General features: G+C 39.2%; 1 protein-coding gene across 1 annotated transcript in view; it reads left to right on the top strand.

Moving 5' to 3' along the window:
• LOC109003970 (mediator of RNA polymerase II transcription subunit 23) overlaps positions 1 to 21,087 on the top strand; it is a 95,922-nt gene extending 74,835 nt beyond the window's left edge. The window contains exons 18-21 of the mRNA XM_018982315.2: positions 12 to 777; positions 2,331 to 2,512; positions 20,380 to 20,483; positions 20,600 to 21,087. Of these exons, the coding sequence (XP_018837860.2) occupies positions 12 to 777; positions 2,331 to 2,512; positions 20,380 to 20,483; positions 20,600 to 20,801 (1,254 nt within the window). The 3' untranslated portion in view covers positions 20,802 to 21,087. The remainder of the gene's footprint in view (positions 1 to 11; positions 778 to 2,330; positions 2,513 to 20,379; positions 20,484 to 20,599) is intronic.
• Positions 21,088 to 21,496: the final 409 nt, after the last annotated feature.

Here is a 21,496-nt window from a genome sequence, read left to right as displayed (position 1 = left end):
TGTTGTTTCAGATACCTTATTCAGAGTCTTTCCCGCAGCTCATTAGTTCATCAAATCCTGTCATGTGCCCACCTATGGACTATTTCACTACTCTCTTATTGGGACTTGTGAATAATGTTATACCTCCACTACATAACAACTCCAGATTTGGATCAATGTGTGATCCCTCAGGGCGTACTCCATATAATAAGACTGCAGCAACTTCTCAGTCTGGGCTGGCAAATGCTTCTGAGGGCCAAAAGTCATTCTATCAAATTCAGGATCCTGGCACCTATACTCAGCTTGTTCTTGAAACTGCTGTTATAGAATTACTCTCTCTCCCTGTGTCTGCATCTCAGATTGTGTCTTCGCTGGTCCAGATAGTCGTCAATATACAGCCAACCCTAATTCAATCCAGCAATGGTCTACATGGAGCTCCAAATGGTGTTGGGCAAGCTTCAGTATTGCCTACATCCCCTTCAGGGGGAAGCACAGATTCCTTGAGTGCAGGCAGATCAACTCCTTTAGTTTCAGGAATTAATACCTCGAATATTGTTTCTCGAAGTGGTTATACTTGCCAACAACTGTCTTGCTTACTGATACAAGCTTGTGGTCTCCTACTTGCTCAGCTCCCCCCTGAATTTCACTTGCAACTTTATGCGGAGGCATCACGTATAATAAAAGAGAGTTGGTGGCTCACGGATGGGAAGAGGTCACTGGGGGAACTAGACTCTGCTGTTGGCTATGCTTTGTTGGATCCAACATGGGCTGCTCAAGACAATACCTCAACAGCTATTGGTATGCTTAGTATATGATTGTATAATTGCTATTTACTGATAAGCAACATATGTTTGTTTGCATGAGCTTTTGTGATTTTTTCGTTTGAATTTCATTTATTTTTATTGGTCATTGGAAAATGAAATCTCACATTATTTCCAATATTCAAAATGCTCCAAGTCTTAGTTTTTGTAAACGATTTTGCATTTGGCCCTTATAGCTTTGTTATCGGGTAATTTGGTCAATCCCAGGTGATTGCTGACATTAAATAATTTGTGATGTAAATAACTAGTGATTAACTGGAGGCTTTCGATAGGATAAGTATCCTGTCAATTGTAAAGTTGCAATCCTTAAGAGCAATTAGTACAGCCATTTTACTTTATATGCTGTGCTAGATATACGTGGGATTTCAAGTACAATTCTGCACTCATCCTCGATTATCACCTCCAAAAAGGAATTGTCTTCATTGTGATATGTTAAACAAAAATCCTTTTTAGAAAAACTATAATTGTAGTTGGAAAAACCTTTAAATTTTTCAACTTGTTTAGTTGTTTTTATATCCAGAATTTCAACTTGAATGTTTCAAGTGAAAGATAGCAGAGTGTGGGGCCTGCTCAGTTGCATTAGTTCCACCTGATGTTTGCCTACCACAGCAGGGTCCTCCAAGGAGAAATATCCATTCAGTCACCCCGGTATTCTTACTTGCTTGGGAAGTAAACCTGAAGTAATTGCGTGTTTTAATCTATGTGCAGCAATTTCTCTTAGTATGTTCTGTCCTGTAATTTGGAGACTGGGTTCCGAACAATTCTTAACGTTGCTAAAGATTCTTTTACTTGCATGATTCTAGTCTTCTAGAGCTTCTTTCAATTTATGCAAAGAGAGTAATCTTCAGCCATTTCAGGGCTTTTGCTGATTAATGATGATCAACCTTTATGTGTTTTGTTTGTACCATCTGATTGGGTTGAATTGAGCCTTAGAACTGGAATTTCTGAATTCAAGTCCAATTCCAGTATTTGAGCCATGGTTACAAATATTTGTGGCAAGATATTGTTCTTTACACTCTTTCTAGTTGCCACTAGCTATTTTTTGCTTACCTCACTTTTATTGCCCGTTCATTTTTTATGACAAGGAATCCTAGAGACCGTGCAAGACTTTCACCACCCATTCATCAATGTCAAAATGTAAATCCTAGGTTCAGTAGAGGCATTACCAGTTTGCTCTAGTGTAAGCTACTCATCAATCATTAATGGTAGGAAACTGAAGGAATTTTACAATTCTCAAAGAAAGGAATTACTTTCTTTCTCGGCGGAATTTTTTTCTTTTGTTGAATGGTCCTTCATGTTCATTTAAAGAAAGCTTTAATAATATTATGTAAGAAAATATATAGATAAATGTAAGCTATTTAGAAAGCTAAACTTGGTGGTAATGTAGGTAATTCATAACCATGTTGTTTTTCTACTCAAGTCAATTTTTGCAATTCGAACCTCTCTGCTTTTATTATTTGGAATTACATGCATGATCTTCTACATTATGCATTTCAGACTGGGAAGTGTGATCATGTTATTCTTTTACAGGTAATACGGTTGCCCTTCTGCATTCTTTTTTCACTAACCTCCCACAGGAATGGCTAGAAGGGACCCATGTCATCATTAAGCATCTCAGACCAGTGACATCAGTCGCAATGTTGAGAATAGCATTTCGTATAATGGGCCCATTGCTCCCAAGACTTGCCAATGCTCATAGTCTCTTCAATAAGGTACAGTGAGTAATTTGTTGCTACTGTTTATTTAAAGGCTTTCTTGGAAAACAGCATGTACTTTGTAAAGAATAGGGTTCACATAGAAAAGGTGAGGAAGAAGGTTATGCTTCCTTCTTGTCAACGTTCTAGTATATAGGGATCATAGTTGACCTAATATTTATTACAAAAGATCCCCCCATATACTTTCCTTACTAGAAATATTCTTCATAACACTTCCCCTCAAGCTGTAGCATAAATATCATATAAGCCCAGGTTGGAAGAAACAAGCAAACGAAAAGCATCAAAAATGAAAAATAAAAAAGCATGCTTTAATACTCCCCTCATGCTGGGACAACTTTCAGCCCAAGATACAAAGAGACAGATACAAACACATGAGCAAAATAGTGCACTGAACCAAACATAAAATTCTATAACCGGTTGAAAACTAGTCGGAAAAGCACAATGGGGTTTTTATGGAAGTCCGTATAAAGACTTCCTCAATCTGCACACCTTCCCCTTGCCTTCTTTGCCTTCAAATCCTGGTGGTAGATCCATAAAAACTTCCTCCTCTAGGTCTCCATTTAAGAAGGCATTCTTCACATCTAATTGATATAAGGGCCAGTTTGAATGGACTACTAGGGATAGTAACACATGGATTGAGTTCATCTTGGCTATAGGAGCAAAAGTTTCCTGGTAGTCAATTCCATATGTTTGAGTGAACCCCTTTGCCACAAGTCTTGCTTTATATCTCTCTATACTACCATCAGCCTTGAATTTGACTGTAAATACCCATTTAACAGCCCACAGTCTTCTTCCCCTTTGGTAGATCACCAATTTCCCAAGTGCCATTAGCAATTAGTGCATTCATCTCTTCTTTAACATCCAATCTCCATTCCGGGTGATCCAAGGCTTCCTGAATGGTTTTTGGAATAAACAAGTGAGAAATATTGGATGTAAAGGCCTTATGAGTATCAGAAAGTCTATGATAGTATAGATGTTTGGCAATAGGATGTGTGGTGTAGGTTCTAACTCCTTTCCTAAGGGCTATAGGTAAGTCTAGATCAGCAGAATTGTCTTTAAAAGGAGCAGGAGTGGAAGAGTTACCTGGTGTATTGGAAGGACTAACTTGTAAAGGTGATGATGATTGGCTTTTCTCCGGATTGGAAGAAGGATTTCTATTATTTTGATGATCTCTTCTTCTAGTATAAACACGAAGTTCAGATGAGGTAATATCTGGTAGTATTTCTCCCCCTGGTTATGAATCACTTATGCCTTGTACAGGTAGACTAGGAATTCCATTATTTTCACTAGATAAATTTTCTATTTCCTGACCTTTTAAAGGAGTATGGATATTCATGTCAATGTCAATGAAAACATTAGGAAAAAGATTAGAAGTTTGCCAGAACTCATATTCACTTTTCTCTTTCTCCCCCCGAAGATAGTTATGGCTAAAGTAAGGCTGTTTTTCAAGGAAAAAGACATCCATACTGATGTGAGTTTTCTTTGTAATAGGGTTAAAACATTTGTACCCTCTCTTATTAGGAGCATATCCGAGGAAAACACATTTTTCTGCCCTAGGGTCAAGTTTGGACCGAAGATGGGTTGGTATATGAACAAAAACAGTGCACCCAAAAACTTTTAGTTGTAAATCTGATGTTACTCGACAAGTAGGGTAAAGGTCCTTTAGGCAGGCTAAAGGAGTGATGTATTTTAAAACTCGAGTAGGCATCCTATTAATGAGATAACAGGCAGTCAAAATAGCATCACCCCATAAATATTTAGGAACATGCATAGAAAACATGAGGGCACGTGCAACCTCTAATAAGTGACGATTTTTCCTCTCCGCAATATCATTTTGTTGTGGGGTGTCACGACAAGTAGATTGATGTTGAACACCTTTTGCTGACAAAAAAGTTCCTAAGCTTTTGTTAAAGTATTCAGTACCATTATCACTTCTAAGAATACTGATTTGTGTTTGGAACTGATTTTCAACCATATGATAAAAATCCTTGAATAATTTTTCAACTTCAGATTTATCACTCATCAAATACACCCAACACAACCGTGTATGATTGTCAATAAATGTCACAAACCATTTTTTTCCAGATGCAGTAGTGATTTCGGAGGGACCCCAAACATCACTATGAATTAAATAAAAAGGTTTTGAAGCACAATAACCTTCTGATTGATAAGTGTTCCGATGGCTCTTAGATAAATGACAAGTATCACAATGAAGAGAGTTGCAATCAACAATTTTAAATAAGCTGGGAAACAAATGTTTTAGATAGAGAAAATTAGGATGTCCAAGTCTAAGGTGCCAAAGCATTATTTGTTCTAGTACAGGCATTGAACTAGTACTACTATTACTCAAACCTTGAGCTTGTTTAATGTTGAATAGGGTCTCATCAAAATAATAGAGTCCATCAATCATTCTAGCACTGCCAATCATCCTCCCCGAGAGTTGGTCCTGAAATTCACAATGGGAATCAAAGAATATGACACTGCAGTTAGAATCCCTTGAGTTTACTAACAGACAGCAAATTGCAAGCAAGTTTAGGAACATGAAGGACAGATTTTAGTTCAATTTTGTCAGAGATTTGGACAGAACCTGTTCCTGCAATGGATGAGAAACTTCCATCTGCAATTCTGACTTTTTTATTACCAGGACAAGGGTAATAAGATTGAAAAAATTGTGAAGTACTAGTCATATAGTCGGATGCACCAGAATCAATAATCCATGGTGCAAGAGTTAAGCCACAAGAGTAGGTACTAGGGGTATCACCTGTTTGGGCCAAGGAACCAATAGGAGGACCGGATGTAGGAGTGGATTTCAGCAATTGAAGAAGATGATCCACATGCTCAGCACTTAGGAAATTAGCCTTTGCTTCATTGACTCTAGGGGCTATATAGTTGCTGCCAGAGGTTCCAGATTTGCTGCTCTTCCAGTTTGCAGGCTTTCCATGGAGTTTCCAGCAAGTCTCTCTAGTGTGGCGTGGTTTATTGCAATAATCACACCATACCCGAGGCTTATCTTCAAACCTCCTTTGGTTAGAATAGGACCGCTGTGCAGAAATATTGGCAGTGGACAAATCTGTGCTAGTAGCACAATAAGGAGCAGGATTGGCAACAACTAAAGCAGAGTTCTCCTCAGTTTCATCCTCCTTTTTTTTCATCATGACATTCCGACGACAATCTTCTCTTCGCACCTTAGAAAATACCTCTCCAAGTGGAGGTAATGGCTGTCTCCCTAGAATCCTTCCCCTAACTTCATCAAATTCATCATTAAGTCCAGCCAAGAATTTAAAAATTCTGGCATTCTCTACCATCTTCTTATTATGATTGCAATCATCAGAATTTTTCCGTTCATAATCATTAAAGAAGCTAAATCCTGCCAAAGTCCCTTAAGAACATTGAAATACCTGGTCACACTGCCTTCTCCTTGGTGAGTATTGCTGATTTTCTGCTGCAATTCATATATCTGAGAGTAATTTCCAAGGTCAGAATACATCTTATTAACATTGTCCCAGAGCTCCTTTGTAGTCGAATAGCACATGTAGTTGGCACTAATTTCTTCATCCATAGCATTCACAAGCCATGCCATCACCATGGAATTTTCTGCATCCCATATAACATAGGATGGGTCTGTTTTCTCGGGCTCCTTGGTTTCACCAGTCAAGTACCCTATCTTCCCTCTCCCTCGAATATACATCCTGACTGATTGTGACCAGCGTAGGAAGTTTGCCTCATTCAGTCGTATGTTTGTGATTTGGACAGTAGGGTTCAGAATGGGTAGGTTTTGGTTCTGGTTTGCTTTTGGATTTGGCCTCGTTTGAAGTATCAACTATTTGTAAAAGGCTTGACAGCAACAGAAAAGAAAGGCAAAGAAGAAGAAGGAAGAAAAACCAAGATATTAGGGGCTGATTTGAGCCGCCAGAGGGAATAGGGTTTTTAGATGAATCAGAAAAGGAATCTTGCTCTGATACCATCTAGAATGAGAGAGTAATTTGTAGGAATTATTCTCATTGAAATTCGAAATATAGGTACAAGGCAGTATATATAGATCACAGCTGAAGAGAAAAAATGAAAGAATAAAGTAGGAAAGAATAAATTAAATACTAACTTCTAAGGAAACTAAATCTCCTAGAATATTCACACATTTACACCCAATATCTCCTAGAATACAGCAGAGTTGACTAGGCAGATTTTGGAAACTTTCCAACATGTACTTACAAAAAACAAGAAAATCAACACCACACCATCCAGAGAAGCTGTTTATGCTTTGACAGCTACCCTTGGGGAAATTCGTAATAGATTGGTGTTGTATGTGCAAGAGAAGTGGGGAGTCCATTGATCGTCTTCATCTTCATTATGATTGCAAGCACATTGTGGAATGATTTCTTCAGGCGTGTGGGAATGGCTTTGGTAATGCCTAGAATTATTGCGGAGCTCTTTTTTCTGGAAGAAGGCTAGGAGCCTTGGTAGCAGCCTGCAGATTGCAACAATATGGAAGATGGTCCACATTTGTCTATGTCATTGTATTTGGAATGAGAGAAACAATAGAACCTTCGAGGATCGTGAGTGGAGACGAAGGAGCTAAAAACTTTCTTTATCGACACCCTTTTCCTTTGGACTGTATCTGTAAACTTTCATGTACTGAATCTGCATGCATGTTTAGTATTTTTTTCACCTTCTAGATAGGTTTTTCTCTAATATACTCTTTGTGTACTTGAGTTGTGCTTTTATGCCTATCAATAAATATCTATTAGTTCAGAAAAAATCAATGGAATCAACCAAATCAGAAGACAACCGGCCGAAAATGAGCTGAAACAACACGAACCCGGTAGTATGAGTCACTACTTGTGGGTTGCTCCGATGGATATCAGTTTGAACCAAATATGTCTTGGGATGATCCGAACAGGAAAGAAAACACTGGAGGTTGCTAGAAACCACATCTACAGTCTCCAGAGGCCACGGGAACTGCCCAAAAACCACTATGATAGCTGGAGACCACAAGAGACACCGGTAAACACCATAAAATTCACCAGAAAACTCATAACACCACCAATTCTTCACCACTGCAATCCCCAACAACCCAACCAAGATCATTGGGCCCCTGTACACACCATATACTACCAAAGAAAACATCAACCAATGTAACAACACACCATTAGTGATTTTTTTCTCATGCCACAGCTCTCCTCCACAACACAACACAGTTCTAGTGATTTTGGGGTTATAGCACAGATCTGACTAGCGCTTCCTGCAAGTTGTTATATATGGTATCAAAGCTAGGTTGTAAGGCCAAGCATGTGATACTAGAGTATTGTATGACATGGCCCTAATGAGGACGTCAGGAATTTAAGGGAGTTTGTAACACCTTGTCCCACATTGAGAATATGAATAACCCCTCGGGGTTGGCTCAAGTGGTAATGGCATTGGGCTTGGGAGTATGCTCCCCCTGGGTCTAAGGTTCAAATCTCCTTAGGTGCAAACAATCTCTAGGGCCATTGGGCTGAAAGATTTTCCCCTTGAATTACCCAAGATGCACTTGCGGGAAACTCCTTGCCGAGGGCCTATGCACCACTGGGATTAGTCGGGATGTTGTTCTCGGACACCCGGTGCCAATCAAAAAAACATTGAGAATATGAATGATCCACGTAGAATTTGTTGGTTATAAAGGTATTCATGAGTACAAACTACTAAGTCCCACATTGGCTACATATTAGCTGAAACTGGGCTTTATAAAGTGATTATAGGGAAGCTTTAAATTGCTAGTCTGTTTGGGATATAGCACAGATGTCACTAGTGCCTTCTCTAAGTCGTTACAAAACTATACCAAATTCTTGCACCATTTATTTTGAGTTGTTAAAACTAAAAATCAGAGCCACTAGGATGGATTTGAATATCCAGGGATCTAGAAGCCAGTTGCAGATTTAAATGGGGTGGCCCTGGTCCAAACAAAAATTTTGAAATTCATTTGTCTCCTTAATTTTTTAATAAATGTATAAAAATAATTATACATGTCCCTTGAAAAAACAATCCCCATTATCCTCCCAAGATTTCTTTAAAATATGAATTTTCCCCTTTGTTCTTTTTATACATTTACAACAAATGGTATTTTACCGATAAAATAAAAACATTTACAATAAATGTATTATTATCCCTAATTTGTAATCTTTTTGCTACAATAAACATGTACTACATATTCCTAGATTGAAATGTTGATGGATATTTTTTGTTTGATTTATGTTTATAATATTATGCAAAGCACATTATACATTATGATAATTCTATATATACACACTAAATTTCCATCCTGCCAGCATCCACCCCCCAAAAAAAAAAGAAGGTATCTGCCTCTGCTTGAAAGTTCCATCCTGCCAGCATCCACTCCAAATTTCTAACTAAAACCTCAATACTTTACTACACACCAATAGAACTTTAAGGGCCTTATATTGATGAAGCATATAATTCTTACTAAAACGTTTGAGGTTTCCTATGTAATGTAGAAGAAAGACCCTTTTCACTAATCTGTAGAACTCATTTCGTTGTATAAGCTGCTTGAGCAGTGAATTTGCACTTTGAGGGTTAGTCCTTTTGGGGGACGGTGGTTTTCATGATTGTTTTAGTTTAATACACATTCTGAAACAAAGGATTGTCGCTCTCCCTACAGAAATCTCTCTTTTGCCTCTCCTCCCTGCCTCCATCAGGGGAAGACGGAAAATGGGGCTTCGCCGGCCCGCTTGGCGGACACTTGGGGGACCTTGAAGTGGTGTTTCCACTGTAGGGGAAGCCTGAGTGTGTTCACAGGAAGGTTTCTCCCGGCCTCTATTGAATCTCTAACTTACCGTAGAGTAGGGAGAAGCGATGATCCTTTGTTGTAGAGATCGAGTTATGAGTTTTGTGTTCAACCCCTCCTCAAGGGAGGATGAGCGCAGCAATATTATAGAGTAATGTGCACCTTACCCATGATACTCCGCTCAAAACCCAATTCAAAAGCCAAGCTCAAAATGCATTGATTTCGAGTTAAAATAAATCCTAGTGATACTCCTTTCTGAATTCTTCCCTGAATTCAACATCCTCTCTTGTCTTCTCCTGCTTTTCCCTACTTCCGGTATATCATTTATCTGCCCCACTTTCTTTTTCCAAGTGCACCCTTTTAGTGTTATAAAACCTTTTACCCCATTAGGGCAGGGAAATGCATCTGGACAAGGAAGCAATGAAGGATGAAAACGTTATGTTTTCTTAACCACAGAGAGTTTAGAACCTGTGGTGATGTATATAGATCTTTGCCAGTGAAAGATTGTCCTATTATTGAATGAATGTTACAGTTTTGAAATCAATAGCAATTTGTCATACCAATCAGGAAAGAGACGCTCTACATACTAAATTTGATTTGATTCCATCTTCCTAGGTATCATTATGGATATAGCATGTGTGAAAATGCTTTAATGCATTGAGGGCCTATAGTAACTGTAATTGGTGACCTTTTTAAAGTCTGAAGCTCCAGAGGTTGAAGGAAAGTGTATCATTGAAAAGCCTTTGAAGATTTAAACAATATCCAAGGACATCATGTGAGATTAGTATAACTGAAAGATAGAAAACTTTTGAGTTTAACACCTTGTTCATATAGGACGTCTGCATACCATTTACACAAATGGGTTGGAATTGTTGATTTCAGGAAAATATATTCTAAGAAATATTTTGTAACACCCCATCCCCCTAGGGTTAAGAATAACGTCACTTTTAGAAAATCTAGGGGAACTGGTGTGCAACTAACTTTGACTATAAAAATTTTCTTAATGAAGCGCCAGGTACAAAAGATTTCATAAAAAATAAAGACATTCTTTATTAAAATACTGAAAACATACAAGAGTCTATGGAATCACTTATTAAAATCAATCAAGCCTCATGGGCTTAACGAAATAACTTGTTAAACTGAAAATCATAAAATCGAGCATGTCATAAAATATCTAGGCTTCTGCCTTACTTCCCTGGGCCAAGTCCTATCTTGTAGCTCCATCCTTGTAAAGATCTTTGCCTAGGGTGGTTAAAACATACAAAAATGAGTCGAATACTCAATATACACACCATACAATAAACATAATATAAACAAAAGGGTTCCTGGAAAGGGTAGTGATAGAGTTACTACCCTTTTACTACCCATTTACTACTTATAGTGTATTTGTTTTGTTATCATTTTCTTTTAAATATTTTTTTAACATCCTTAATAATTAAGAAAAAATTAAAAAATATATATAATTTTACTAATAGTCACTTCCTTAACCATTAAGTAAAATAAAAAAAAAAAAAAAATCAAATACAAAAAAAGTAGTAAATGAGTAGTAGGAGGGTAGTAGCTCTAATATTTTCCTCCTGGAAAACATGCATACTCATAGTTACATACGTAAGTAATATGAACATGAACCTGATCTGTGCATGAAATGCCTTGTCTTTCACTTGACATAGGCCGGTACCCACTATTGACCTCCGTGAGTTTGGGTTAGCGAATCTTAAAAGATTTCAATTCCGCCCGTGGCCGCGGGTTTGGGAATCCATACATAAGGAGACAACATTGGGTGCATTACCAGCATGCACATCCAGATAACGCAATATGCCCCTTAAACATATGATACCGTTTTCATATCATAACATAGGCCATTATGTATCTTAACAGTCATACTCCATAATCATACATGCATACTTTCTTGTCATATCTTGCTTTATCATATCATAGATTTCAAATGAAATCGTAATCTTTCATATGTTGTGATACATGTTTCCTCACATAAAATCATAACCTTTCATAAATATTTTGATGCATAGCTCTTCACATAAAACCATGACTTTTCATAAATATTTTGATGCATAGCTTTTCACATAAAAACATGGGTTTCCATAATTATTTTGATTCATAACTCTTCACATAAAATCATGGTTTTTCATAAAATATCTTGATACATTTGTCATGCAACTAACATGAAACCTATGCACAGAATCATGGCATTTATAAATTTATCATAGCAGTCGAAAACCATTTCCTTCATGACTTGGGTATGTAAAAGGAAAATTCTATACACCATACTACCATCACACTTTCGTCCTATTGAGTAAGATTTGGCACATTTATCACTATTAAATGATCATTTATTGCATGCTTCTTTATCATCTAATGGTGATGAATGAGCCATATACTACTTAGTATGATCAAAATAAGATGAGAATGTGGTGTATAACATTACTCTATGTAAAAAGGGGCTTTCAATGGAGGGTGTACATGCATAATATTTTTATAAAAGACGTGTTGTTTATCGTACATACGTGTAACAGTGTAAGGGTATGATCATGCTACTTACCTCGTAGCGTCAATCCAATATTTCAAGGGCAAAGTTGTTTAGCTATAAAATAGGCAAGTAACTTACGTAAATTTCTAATTAAACATGTAATTCATAATTAAAACCCTAAATACATTAAAAGGGCCTATGTTTTCTTAAAGCCTAAAATCATCATAACCCTAAAGCATTGTCACTTCCCAAATAATTTGATTAACACATAATTTCTCCAAATAATCACGTGATTAACCTCTAAAAATATTATCAAGCCCAAGCATTTGATCTCTTGATTTTCATCATCAAACATGTCACCATAAATAATTTCTCCATGACATCGTCATTAACACCCGAGTACCATAACGCTCATCCTAAAGCATAGCAACCTCTAATGTATGTTAATCATCTCAAAACCTTAAGATATAGCCCATGAACTTTCCCCCACGCAAACTGTAGCGTTGTTGTGCAAATTAACAATGCTTCTCAAACAAAGGGATAGAGAGGTAGAGAGCTTACGGTTCAGTGGAGGGTGAACGTGATATGGCTAAGTGGGTGACCTCCAGCATAAAGGTGGTTGGGAGAGTGACAAAAAACACTAAAATGAGAGAGAGAGAGAGAGAGAGAGAGAGATAGATAAACCGAGGGCTGTTAGGGTGGTCCAATGGTGGAGTAGCCTGTGTTACATGGTCTTCAACACTGGTGCAATGAGCACAGCAGAAAACGGATGAATCTCGGTAGTGCTGTGCGTTGGGTTGCATCCGACTGCCGGCCAGGCAGTTTGTGGTGGAGCTTCCATCGTCGGCAGTGCAAGTACAGTGGCTGATTTTAGGTGCTCCGTTTTTGGGTGGCTAAAACAGGGGCCTTTCGTTGGCTGTTTACGGTACTGCGTGGGGCTGATTTCCGCAGCGATTGGCGGTTATGGACGGCACAGATATCTATGGGCTGGGTGATGCAGGTTCGAAGCAGTATGGAGGGGCTTGCAGTTGCTGTAGCAGTGGGTCTTGGACTAGTTCTCCTCCAAACTGAGGCTGGCGTGTGGTGAACCAGGCAAGGTGCTGCGGCTAGGACAAAGGAGGCTAATGGTTGTTGCTGTGAGGAGTGCGACGGGGCTGGGTGTGGGCTTTGGTGGAGACGGCAGCAACATGAGACTTGGCAGAAAGGTGGGTTGACGGCAACCCTAGCAGCACCTGGAATTTCTCTACGTGGATGAGGGGGTCGGACTGTGCGTGAATGTATATACTTACGTATATAATATATATACTGTTGTCGTGAACCCTAGTGTATTTGCAGATGAAGACGTTCATGGGCTTAGAGTTTATAAACAAACCGGGCCTTGGTTCTCATGGGTTTGGGTCCATTTCATGGCCAAGCATTCAATAAATTCCAACAAGCCTGGTTTTGAGTCCAAACTATGCCCAACTCATCCAATAAATATTTTTGGACTTTTAAATTAATTCTTCGGTCTAATACCAATTAAATAGGGTCTACGTGGTCTAGAAATATTAACTGGGCTTTAACCTAATTATTAAGCCCAATAAAATCCCATAATCCACCATAATAATTTATGGGCCCATAGCTAATTCAAAATTATCCAATAAATCTCAATTGGGCTTCCATCAATATTGGCCCACTAATACCATCCAAAATCATCCACTAAACCTTAACGGCCCTTAAAATAAAATTATCCATATTTCATCCCTAATAATATTGGATCAGATCGTTCATATTTGATCGGGAAATTTGGGATTAAAAGACTGATTGATGCATCATTTCTTAGCACTGAAGCTGGATGGTCAAAGTAAGGGAATATTCAACTCCTTTTTCTGTTGTAAGTCATGGACAGTGAGTCTTATAACCCACAACCCAAACTTGTGAGTTCTACGAAAAGGAGAAAAGGGAAGGGTGAGAATCATCATTTGATACACCAAAAACTGCAGTGGGATGCAAAGAGCTTTGACCCTATTCTGATGTGTGTACCCCCACCTCTCTTATCAAAGAAAGTGTAAACTACGCTAGTTGAGGAGTCTTAGGAATAGCCTCCCAATTATTTTCACATATATGCAATGTAGAAAGAGGTATTCATGTGTTTCGGGGGCTGGGGACATAGGGGACACAATAGGATATCTTCCTTGATGGTAGAGTGGTGTGTGTGGTGCTCACAACTTTAACACTCACCAGCAAGATTTTCCATGCACAGAGCTAGAGTCATGCAAGGAATTTTTTTTTTTTTTCTTTTAGATAGCCAGTTAGATTCATCAAGTGGTCCTGAGATGTGAATTTGTACACTGATTTGAATGAGAAGAGGCCTTTGAGGTCAGGGAGGTAGATTTAAGGAATCTTTTGTTGGATTAGGACGGCAGATTTGAAGGATGCTGGATGCAGTTGGAGGATAAAAATGGAATGGATGAGGTTCTCTTTCCAACAGTGGGTGTAGGGATCAATTAGGTTAAAGCCCAGTTAATATTTCCTGCCATAGAACCCTCTCCAATTGGTAAAGAGGATTCTATTGACAGTGTGGGGTGCAGAATTATAGAAACTGAGGATCTTGAGTCCTGACAGCCTCAAATTTAAGTAGATGAGGCCGGGGGGGGGGGGTGCAAATACCTCATTCGTGGAGAGCAAGGGGGATAGTATGAGGCAATCACATTAGAGGCAGGTGTAGGACAGTGGCCATAGGAAAAAGGAGACACCAGTGGTCATTTGCTTAGCCCGTATCAAGGTATTCCCAAATATTTGTTGAGCCCAATCTTTTGTTTGTCCAAGTAAAGGGTTGCCAGAGAAACCTAGGTCATTAGAACATTACTAGTGTTAAGGAGATCAAACCAGAGCATGAGGAAATGGACATTCTCGAAGCCTCCAGCAAGGATGGTGCTGCACAACCAAATGATGTAGACCTAGGTGGCAATAGAATACTCTAGAATTATTCTTGTAACCAATTCTGTTAACTGGAATATTCTACTGAGATTTAAAAGCTCTTTAAATACCTTGTGATCTATCATATTCGAGAGGTAGAAAAATATTTCTCCTCTGCATGATGAATGAAATTTCCTACAATTGAGGCCTTCCTTCATACACCTTTCGTGCCCTTTATTTCTCCGCTTTAACATGGTACCAGAGCTACCAAAGACCCTCGTCTGTTTCCTTTCCAGTAATAAAAAATGGATCTTGGCAACTCCTCTGAAAAAACCCACCAAAAACTCACCACCACTTCCTCCCAATACCGCTGCCATCATCAACTCTGTCACACATTTTGTCACCATCAAGCTTACCATTGGCAATTACTTGTTATGGAAAGCACAGCTTGTTCCTTTCCTCAAATGCCATCAACTGTTTGGCCATGTCGATGGCACCACTCCCATGCCCTCCCCTACACTGGACGGCCAGCCTAACCCAGCATATACCAGATGGATCCTTCAAGACCAACTCATTATATCGGCCATCAACTCCTCTCTTTCTGATCAGGTTCTTGCCCAAGTTCTTGAGTGCTCAACCTCACACGAGGTTTGGTCTACTCTTCACAGTCTATTTGCTGCCCAATCTTCTGCTCATATCATGCAAACTCAATACCAATTAGCTACCCTCAAAAAAGGATCCGAGACCATTACAAAATACTATCACAAAGCCAAAACACTTTTTGCTTCCCTCAGTGTCGCCGGCCAGCCTCTTTCATCCTCTGAATTTTCTATTTACCTCTTAGCTGGATTAGGCACTGATTATGATTCTCTAGTGACATCCCTCACCACCAGACCAAATCCTTTATCCCCTCAACAGATTTATAGCTACCTTCTCAACCACGAATCTTGGCTTGCCCATCAAACCTAGCATCTCATCTCAAATAGTTCACTATCAGCCAATACCACCATCACCAAATCTCAAATCTTCCTTCTCCCCATCACCTTCAACTCGAGGCCAAGGATTTCGTGGGTTTCGCCGTTGCCAAGGGGCTGGTATTGGCAGCTCAAATTTTTTCTCAAACAAACTTATTACATGGCCTGTGTCAAGTCTACCTTAAACCAGGCCACACGGCCTTATCTTGTTATCACAGGTTCAACCAAACGTATCAAGCCCCACCTCCACCTTCCTTGGCTGCTCATTTGACATCTCTACCCTCTCCCTCAATTCCCACTAATGCATGGTTTCCTGATACTACAACTACTAACCATTTTACTACAGATTTTGCCAATCTCAACTTAGACTCTGCAGCCTACAAAGGTCCACGTTAGCATCGGTGATGGCTCTACACTCCCCATCCACAACACTACCTCGGCTCACCTCCCTACATCATCTGGCAAATTTCTTCTTTGCCAACTCCTTCATGTTCCCTCTATTTCTCGCAATTTGTTGTTTGTCCGTCAATTTTGTATTGATAATTATGTATACTTCGAATTTCATGCCTCTTTTTTCTTGTGAAGGATTTGCATACCCAGGAGTTGGTTCTTCAGGGCACCGTTGAAAATGGATTGTATGTTTTTCCCACTGATGCTGCGGCCTCTTCCAAAAATACCTCACCGTAGGCTTGTATGGATGAACATACCACTCCTCAAATTTGGCATTCCCGACTTGGACATCCTTCCCCTTGAATTGCTTCCCTTACACTTTGACATTTTTAGCTTCCAGTGACTAGCGGCACAGCCTTATCCTCTTGTTCTGCCTGCTCTCAAGCAAAATCACATGCACTTCCTCGCCCACCTTCACCTTCACAATCTAATAAACCATTTGAACTTATTTTTCTTCATGTTTGGGGGCCGGCACTTGTGTTGTCTACACTTGGTTGACGATACTATCTTGCTATTGTAGATGATTTCACTAAATACATTTGGTTCTTTCTGCTTCAATCTAAATCTGATGTCTCCTGTGTATTTCTTGCCTTTTTACGTTATGTTAGTAATTGCTTTTCAACAAACATTATTTCGGTTCAATCAGATTGGGGAGGCGAATTTCGTCCTCTCTCCACCATTTTAAAATCTTTTGGAATTAATCATAGAATCATGTGTCCTTATTCTCATGCTCAAAATGGACGCATTGAACAGAGTCATCACCATGTTATTGAGATTGGGCTTTCACTTTTAGCCCATGCCTCTATTCCTTCCAAATATTGGTCTGCAGCTTTTCAAACAGTTGTTTTTCTAATTAACCACTTCACTCCTTAATAACATCTCTCGTTTTCAAAAGTTATTTCACCATTCTCCTTACTACAAGTTTTTCCGTACCTTTGGCTCAGCCTGTTGGCCTAATTTACGCCCCTTTAATAAACACAAAATGGACTTAAGGTCTCAACTCTGCATTTTTTATGGGATATTGTCCTGACCATAAGAGCTATAATTGCTTGCACATTCCTACGGGTTGTGTTTATATCTCTAGGGATGTCAAATTCGACGAGTTGCACTTCCCCTTTGCTTCTTAGCCCAATCTGTCCACTTCATCTCACACGGCCCCTAGTACAATCTCTCGTGGGCCACTTGTTGATCTCACTAACCTTCGGGCCCCTCTTTGCCACCCCATCTACACTTGAGTTCACATTAAACTCCCATCAAACCCTACCCGATCCCCTTTATTCTTCATCCTTGCCCATCTCTGCTCCCCAAGAATCCCCTTCTTCTTCCTCAGTGTCCTCTTCTCCCATACTCGGTTCCATGCCTTCCCTCCTTTCCGATGAACCACGGCCCCATATAACTCCTCGGCCCCTCCTAACTCACCCTATGGTCACCCGTCTGAAAGCCCACAAATCCTTTCCTCTACATCGATCCAATGGTACTATCCCCTGGCCTTCCTCTAAACCATCTCTCTCTCTCACAATTTCTCAGTCCTCCTCAGTTCCAGAAGAACCCATGTCATACACCGAGGCATCCAAGTACCCTGAGTGGCGCTTTGCCATGGATGTCGAGTTTCAAGCTCTTCTCCTCAACCGAACTTGGGATTTGGTACCATTATCTTCTCATCTCAATATTTTGGGTTCAAAATAGGTTCTTAAAACCAAACGACTTGCTGATGGCTCCCTTGAACGCCGCAAAGCACAGGTTGTGGCCAAGGGTTTTCATCAGCAAGCGGGCTTGGACTACACTGATACCTTTAGTCCGGTTGTAAAACTAGTCGCAATCCATCTCCTCCTCTCTCTTGTTGTTTCCTCTCACTGGCCACTGCATCAACTAGACATACAAAATGCATTTTTTCACGGGGATCTCGAAGAGGCTGTTTACATGCAACAACCTCCTAGCTTCGTCAATCCGGATCTCCCCACTCATGTCTGTAAGTTGAAAAGTCCATTTATGGACTTAAACAAGCCCCTAGTGCTTGGTTTTTAAAAACTGAGGGATCGACTGTTGACTCTTGGTTTTCAAAGTTCCGAATCAGATTCCTCATTTTTCATTCTTCACTCTGCCTCTATTTTTATTTATGTTTTAATTTACGTAGATGATATTATTGTTACTAGAACTAATGCCTCTATTGATTCAGATTTTATTGATGCACTTCGTGCTTATTTTCCTGTTAAGGATCTCGGGTCATTACATTTTTTCTTAGGCATTGAAGTCTGTTGTAATTCATCTAGTTTATTCTTGTCTCAATCCAAGTATATTTTTGATTTACTTGTTCGGACCAACATGCATAAGTCTAAACCTGGGTCTACCCCTATGTCCTCTTCCATTAAGCTTACTACCCTGAATGGACCTTCCTTTGAAGACCCTCAGTTATATCGTAGTGTCGTCGGTAGCCTGCAATATCTGGCTTTTACTCGACCTGACATTCATCAGTTCATGCACTGTCCTCGTGTCCCTCACTGGCAAACTGTCAGACTGTCAAACAAATCCTTTGTTATTTACGTCTCACTCAACGCTTTGACCTTCATTTCTCATCAGTCTCCTCTCCCACTCTCTCTGCCTACTCTGATGCTGACTGGGCTGGATGCCCTAATGACCACAAGTCAACAGGTGGCTTTTTTATTTACTTTGGATCCCATCTCATTTCTTGGGGCTCACTCTTCCACCGAGGCTGAGTATAAAGTTATTGCAAATACGGCTTGTGAAATTTTATGGTTGCAATCACTGTTGAAAGAGTTTGGAATTTTTCTTTTTGAGCCACCTACTCTATGGTATGATAATTTAGGTGCAACTTATCTATCTGTTAATCCTGTCATGCATTCTCGCACCAAACATGTTGAACTTGATTATCACTTTATTCGTGATTGGGTGGCTGCCATAGCTCTTCAAATTTCATTTGTGTCTAGCAAGGATCAGCTTGCAGATATCCTTACTAAACCACTGTCCACAACTCGGTTTAATATCTTTCTCTCAAGCCTCACTATCTGCCCAGTGCCGCTTGATTTGCGCGGGGCTGTTAAGGAGATCAAACCAGAGCATGAGGAAATGGACATTCTCGAAGCCTCCAGCACGTATGGCTGCACAACCGAATGATGTAGACCTAGGTGGCAAATAGAATACTCTAGAATTATTCTTGTAACCAATCTGTTAACTGGAATATTCTACTGAGATGTAAAAGCTCTTTAAATAGCTTGTAATCTGTTATATTCGAGAGGTAGAAAAATATTTCTCCTCTGCATGATGAATGAAATTTCCTACCATTGAGGCCTTCCTTCATACACCTTTCGTGCCCTTTATTTCTCAGCTTTAACAACTAGTAAAAAATTCTTTTAAGGCCAGCCATAGAGGATGAGGAAAATGGATTGCCACCCATTTTGATGGCCAGTTAATTGCATTGAAATCGCCAAGGTAGAGGTGAGGTTCGTCAAACTATATTTCTATTGTCAACAACTATTTCCGAAAGGACATTCTGGTGTACTACCTAGTGGATCCATACACAAGTAAGCAGCCGGGGCATTGGGGGGGTGCAGGAACCATTACATTCATGATGTGTTGACTCAGGAAAAGCACAGCAATCTCTTGTACCACCTGTGCAAAGTAACTAAGCTAAACACATTAATTCAGATTGACTTGGATGAGGAGAAAATCAAAATAGCAAATTAGATTCTCTAAATTTATATTGACTTCCACTTGTCAATTTTAAGGGGAACTGTTGCTTATATTCGTTTTCTTGTTGTATTGTTCAAATTGGGGATGCCTGTCATTGGTGTATCACCTTGGGTGTCTCGTTGGCCATCCTGTCTTTTATTGTATTCCACAGTACATTTTTTCTTTTTGGCTCCCCTTTATTGTGGTTCCATAAACATTCCATCCTTAGCAATGCGGCATCTCTTTTATTTGCTATTATTTTGATATAATATGAATAAATGAGATTATATTGGAGCAATTGGATAGTGTTTTTTATAAAAAAATAAAAAAAAAATAGAAACGTTAAAGCACATTGGAGTTAGGTTTCAGAACTTATCGTTTCCATATTGTTTAGGCCTGCTAATCATTCTCTCTGTTAATCATTTCCCTTTACCAATGGCAGTGCATAAAAGAAGTATGAATCTGATCTTTGTTTCTGAAAAGGATGTCCAAGCATGAGATCCATTTTCTATGAATGGGTTTCTCAGAATGTGTCATGTATATCGAAAAATGTTTTGATTTCCAATGCTTATTTTTCTGGCATGTCTTTCAGACACTCTCCTTACTTTTAAGCATACTGGTTGATGTCTTCGGAAGGAATTCACAGACATCAACTCCTGTAGAAGCATCAGAAATAGCAGATCTCATAGACTTCCTGTAAGTGTTAGGTTTTTAGTGCTTCAAACTTATCCTCCTGCAGAACAATGCTGGTATTCCGTTATTTCTATTGCCTCAAAGTTCTTACATGTTGCTTATCCAATGTTATTTTACAGCCATCATGTTATCCATTATGAAGGGCAGGGAGGGCCTGTGCAAGCTAACAGCAAACCTCGACCAGAGGTATTGGCTCTATGTGCGAGAGCATCAGAAAATTTACGTCCAGACGTACAGCATCTTCTGTCCCATCTAAAACCTGATGTAAATTCTTCCATCTATGCTGCTACTCATCCAAAGCTGGTCCAGAATCCATCATAAAATCTGGGTTTAATTGGCATGTTTCCAGTTTGCTGATCACTGAATGGTGCTGCTCTCTTGAGCGAAAATCATTATGTATAATTCGCTACATACTTGTTGGGATATGGGGCTCGAAACACTACAATTTGCCCCTTTGAAACACATAATATTGTATATCTTTAATAAGATTATTCTTGAATCTTGATAGGAAAAATATACACACTTCAGTGATCAAGTATGTAGTAGTATAGCTCATCAATTAATATTCAGTGTTGTTCTAAGGTAAGAAAAATTATATTTGCGAGTTCGTGCGGGAGTCCACACCCTAAGTTTCTCTTGCAAATCAAAATTTTCCATTTTAGCAATGTAGAGGCTATTTCCTCCATGCCAACTTTCTACTACTAAAAGATATGAATGTATATTGATTTTTTTTTTTTTATTTATTACTTTCTTTTGGAGGTTTTGGATTATGTATTGGAATGTATGTGCAGTGATCCATCTAAATTCGAGGCTAGCTAGCGTCCTTGGCAACACTTTGCATGAAATCTATACCAACTCCTTTTAACTGGGGCAAACTGAGCATTTGCGCAAGTCTTAATTCTTAACAAATCTCCCTTCAATTAACAAAGTAACAACTAATTCCATAACAGACTATTCTCGTCGGTCTTATAGTTATATACACAACAAAACAGCTAAGCCACGTTAGATGTCACACC

The sequence above is a fragment of the Juglans regia genome, chromosome 13, assembly GCF_001411555.2.
Source record: "Juglans regia cultivar Chandler chromosome 13, Walnut 2.0, whole genome shotgun sequence".
In the NCBI taxonomy this organism is placed as follows: Eukaryota; Viridiplantae; Streptophyta; class Magnoliopsida; order Fagales; family Juglandaceae; genus Juglans; species Juglans regia.
This window is presented reverse-complemented; position numbering and strand designations above follow the sequence as displayed.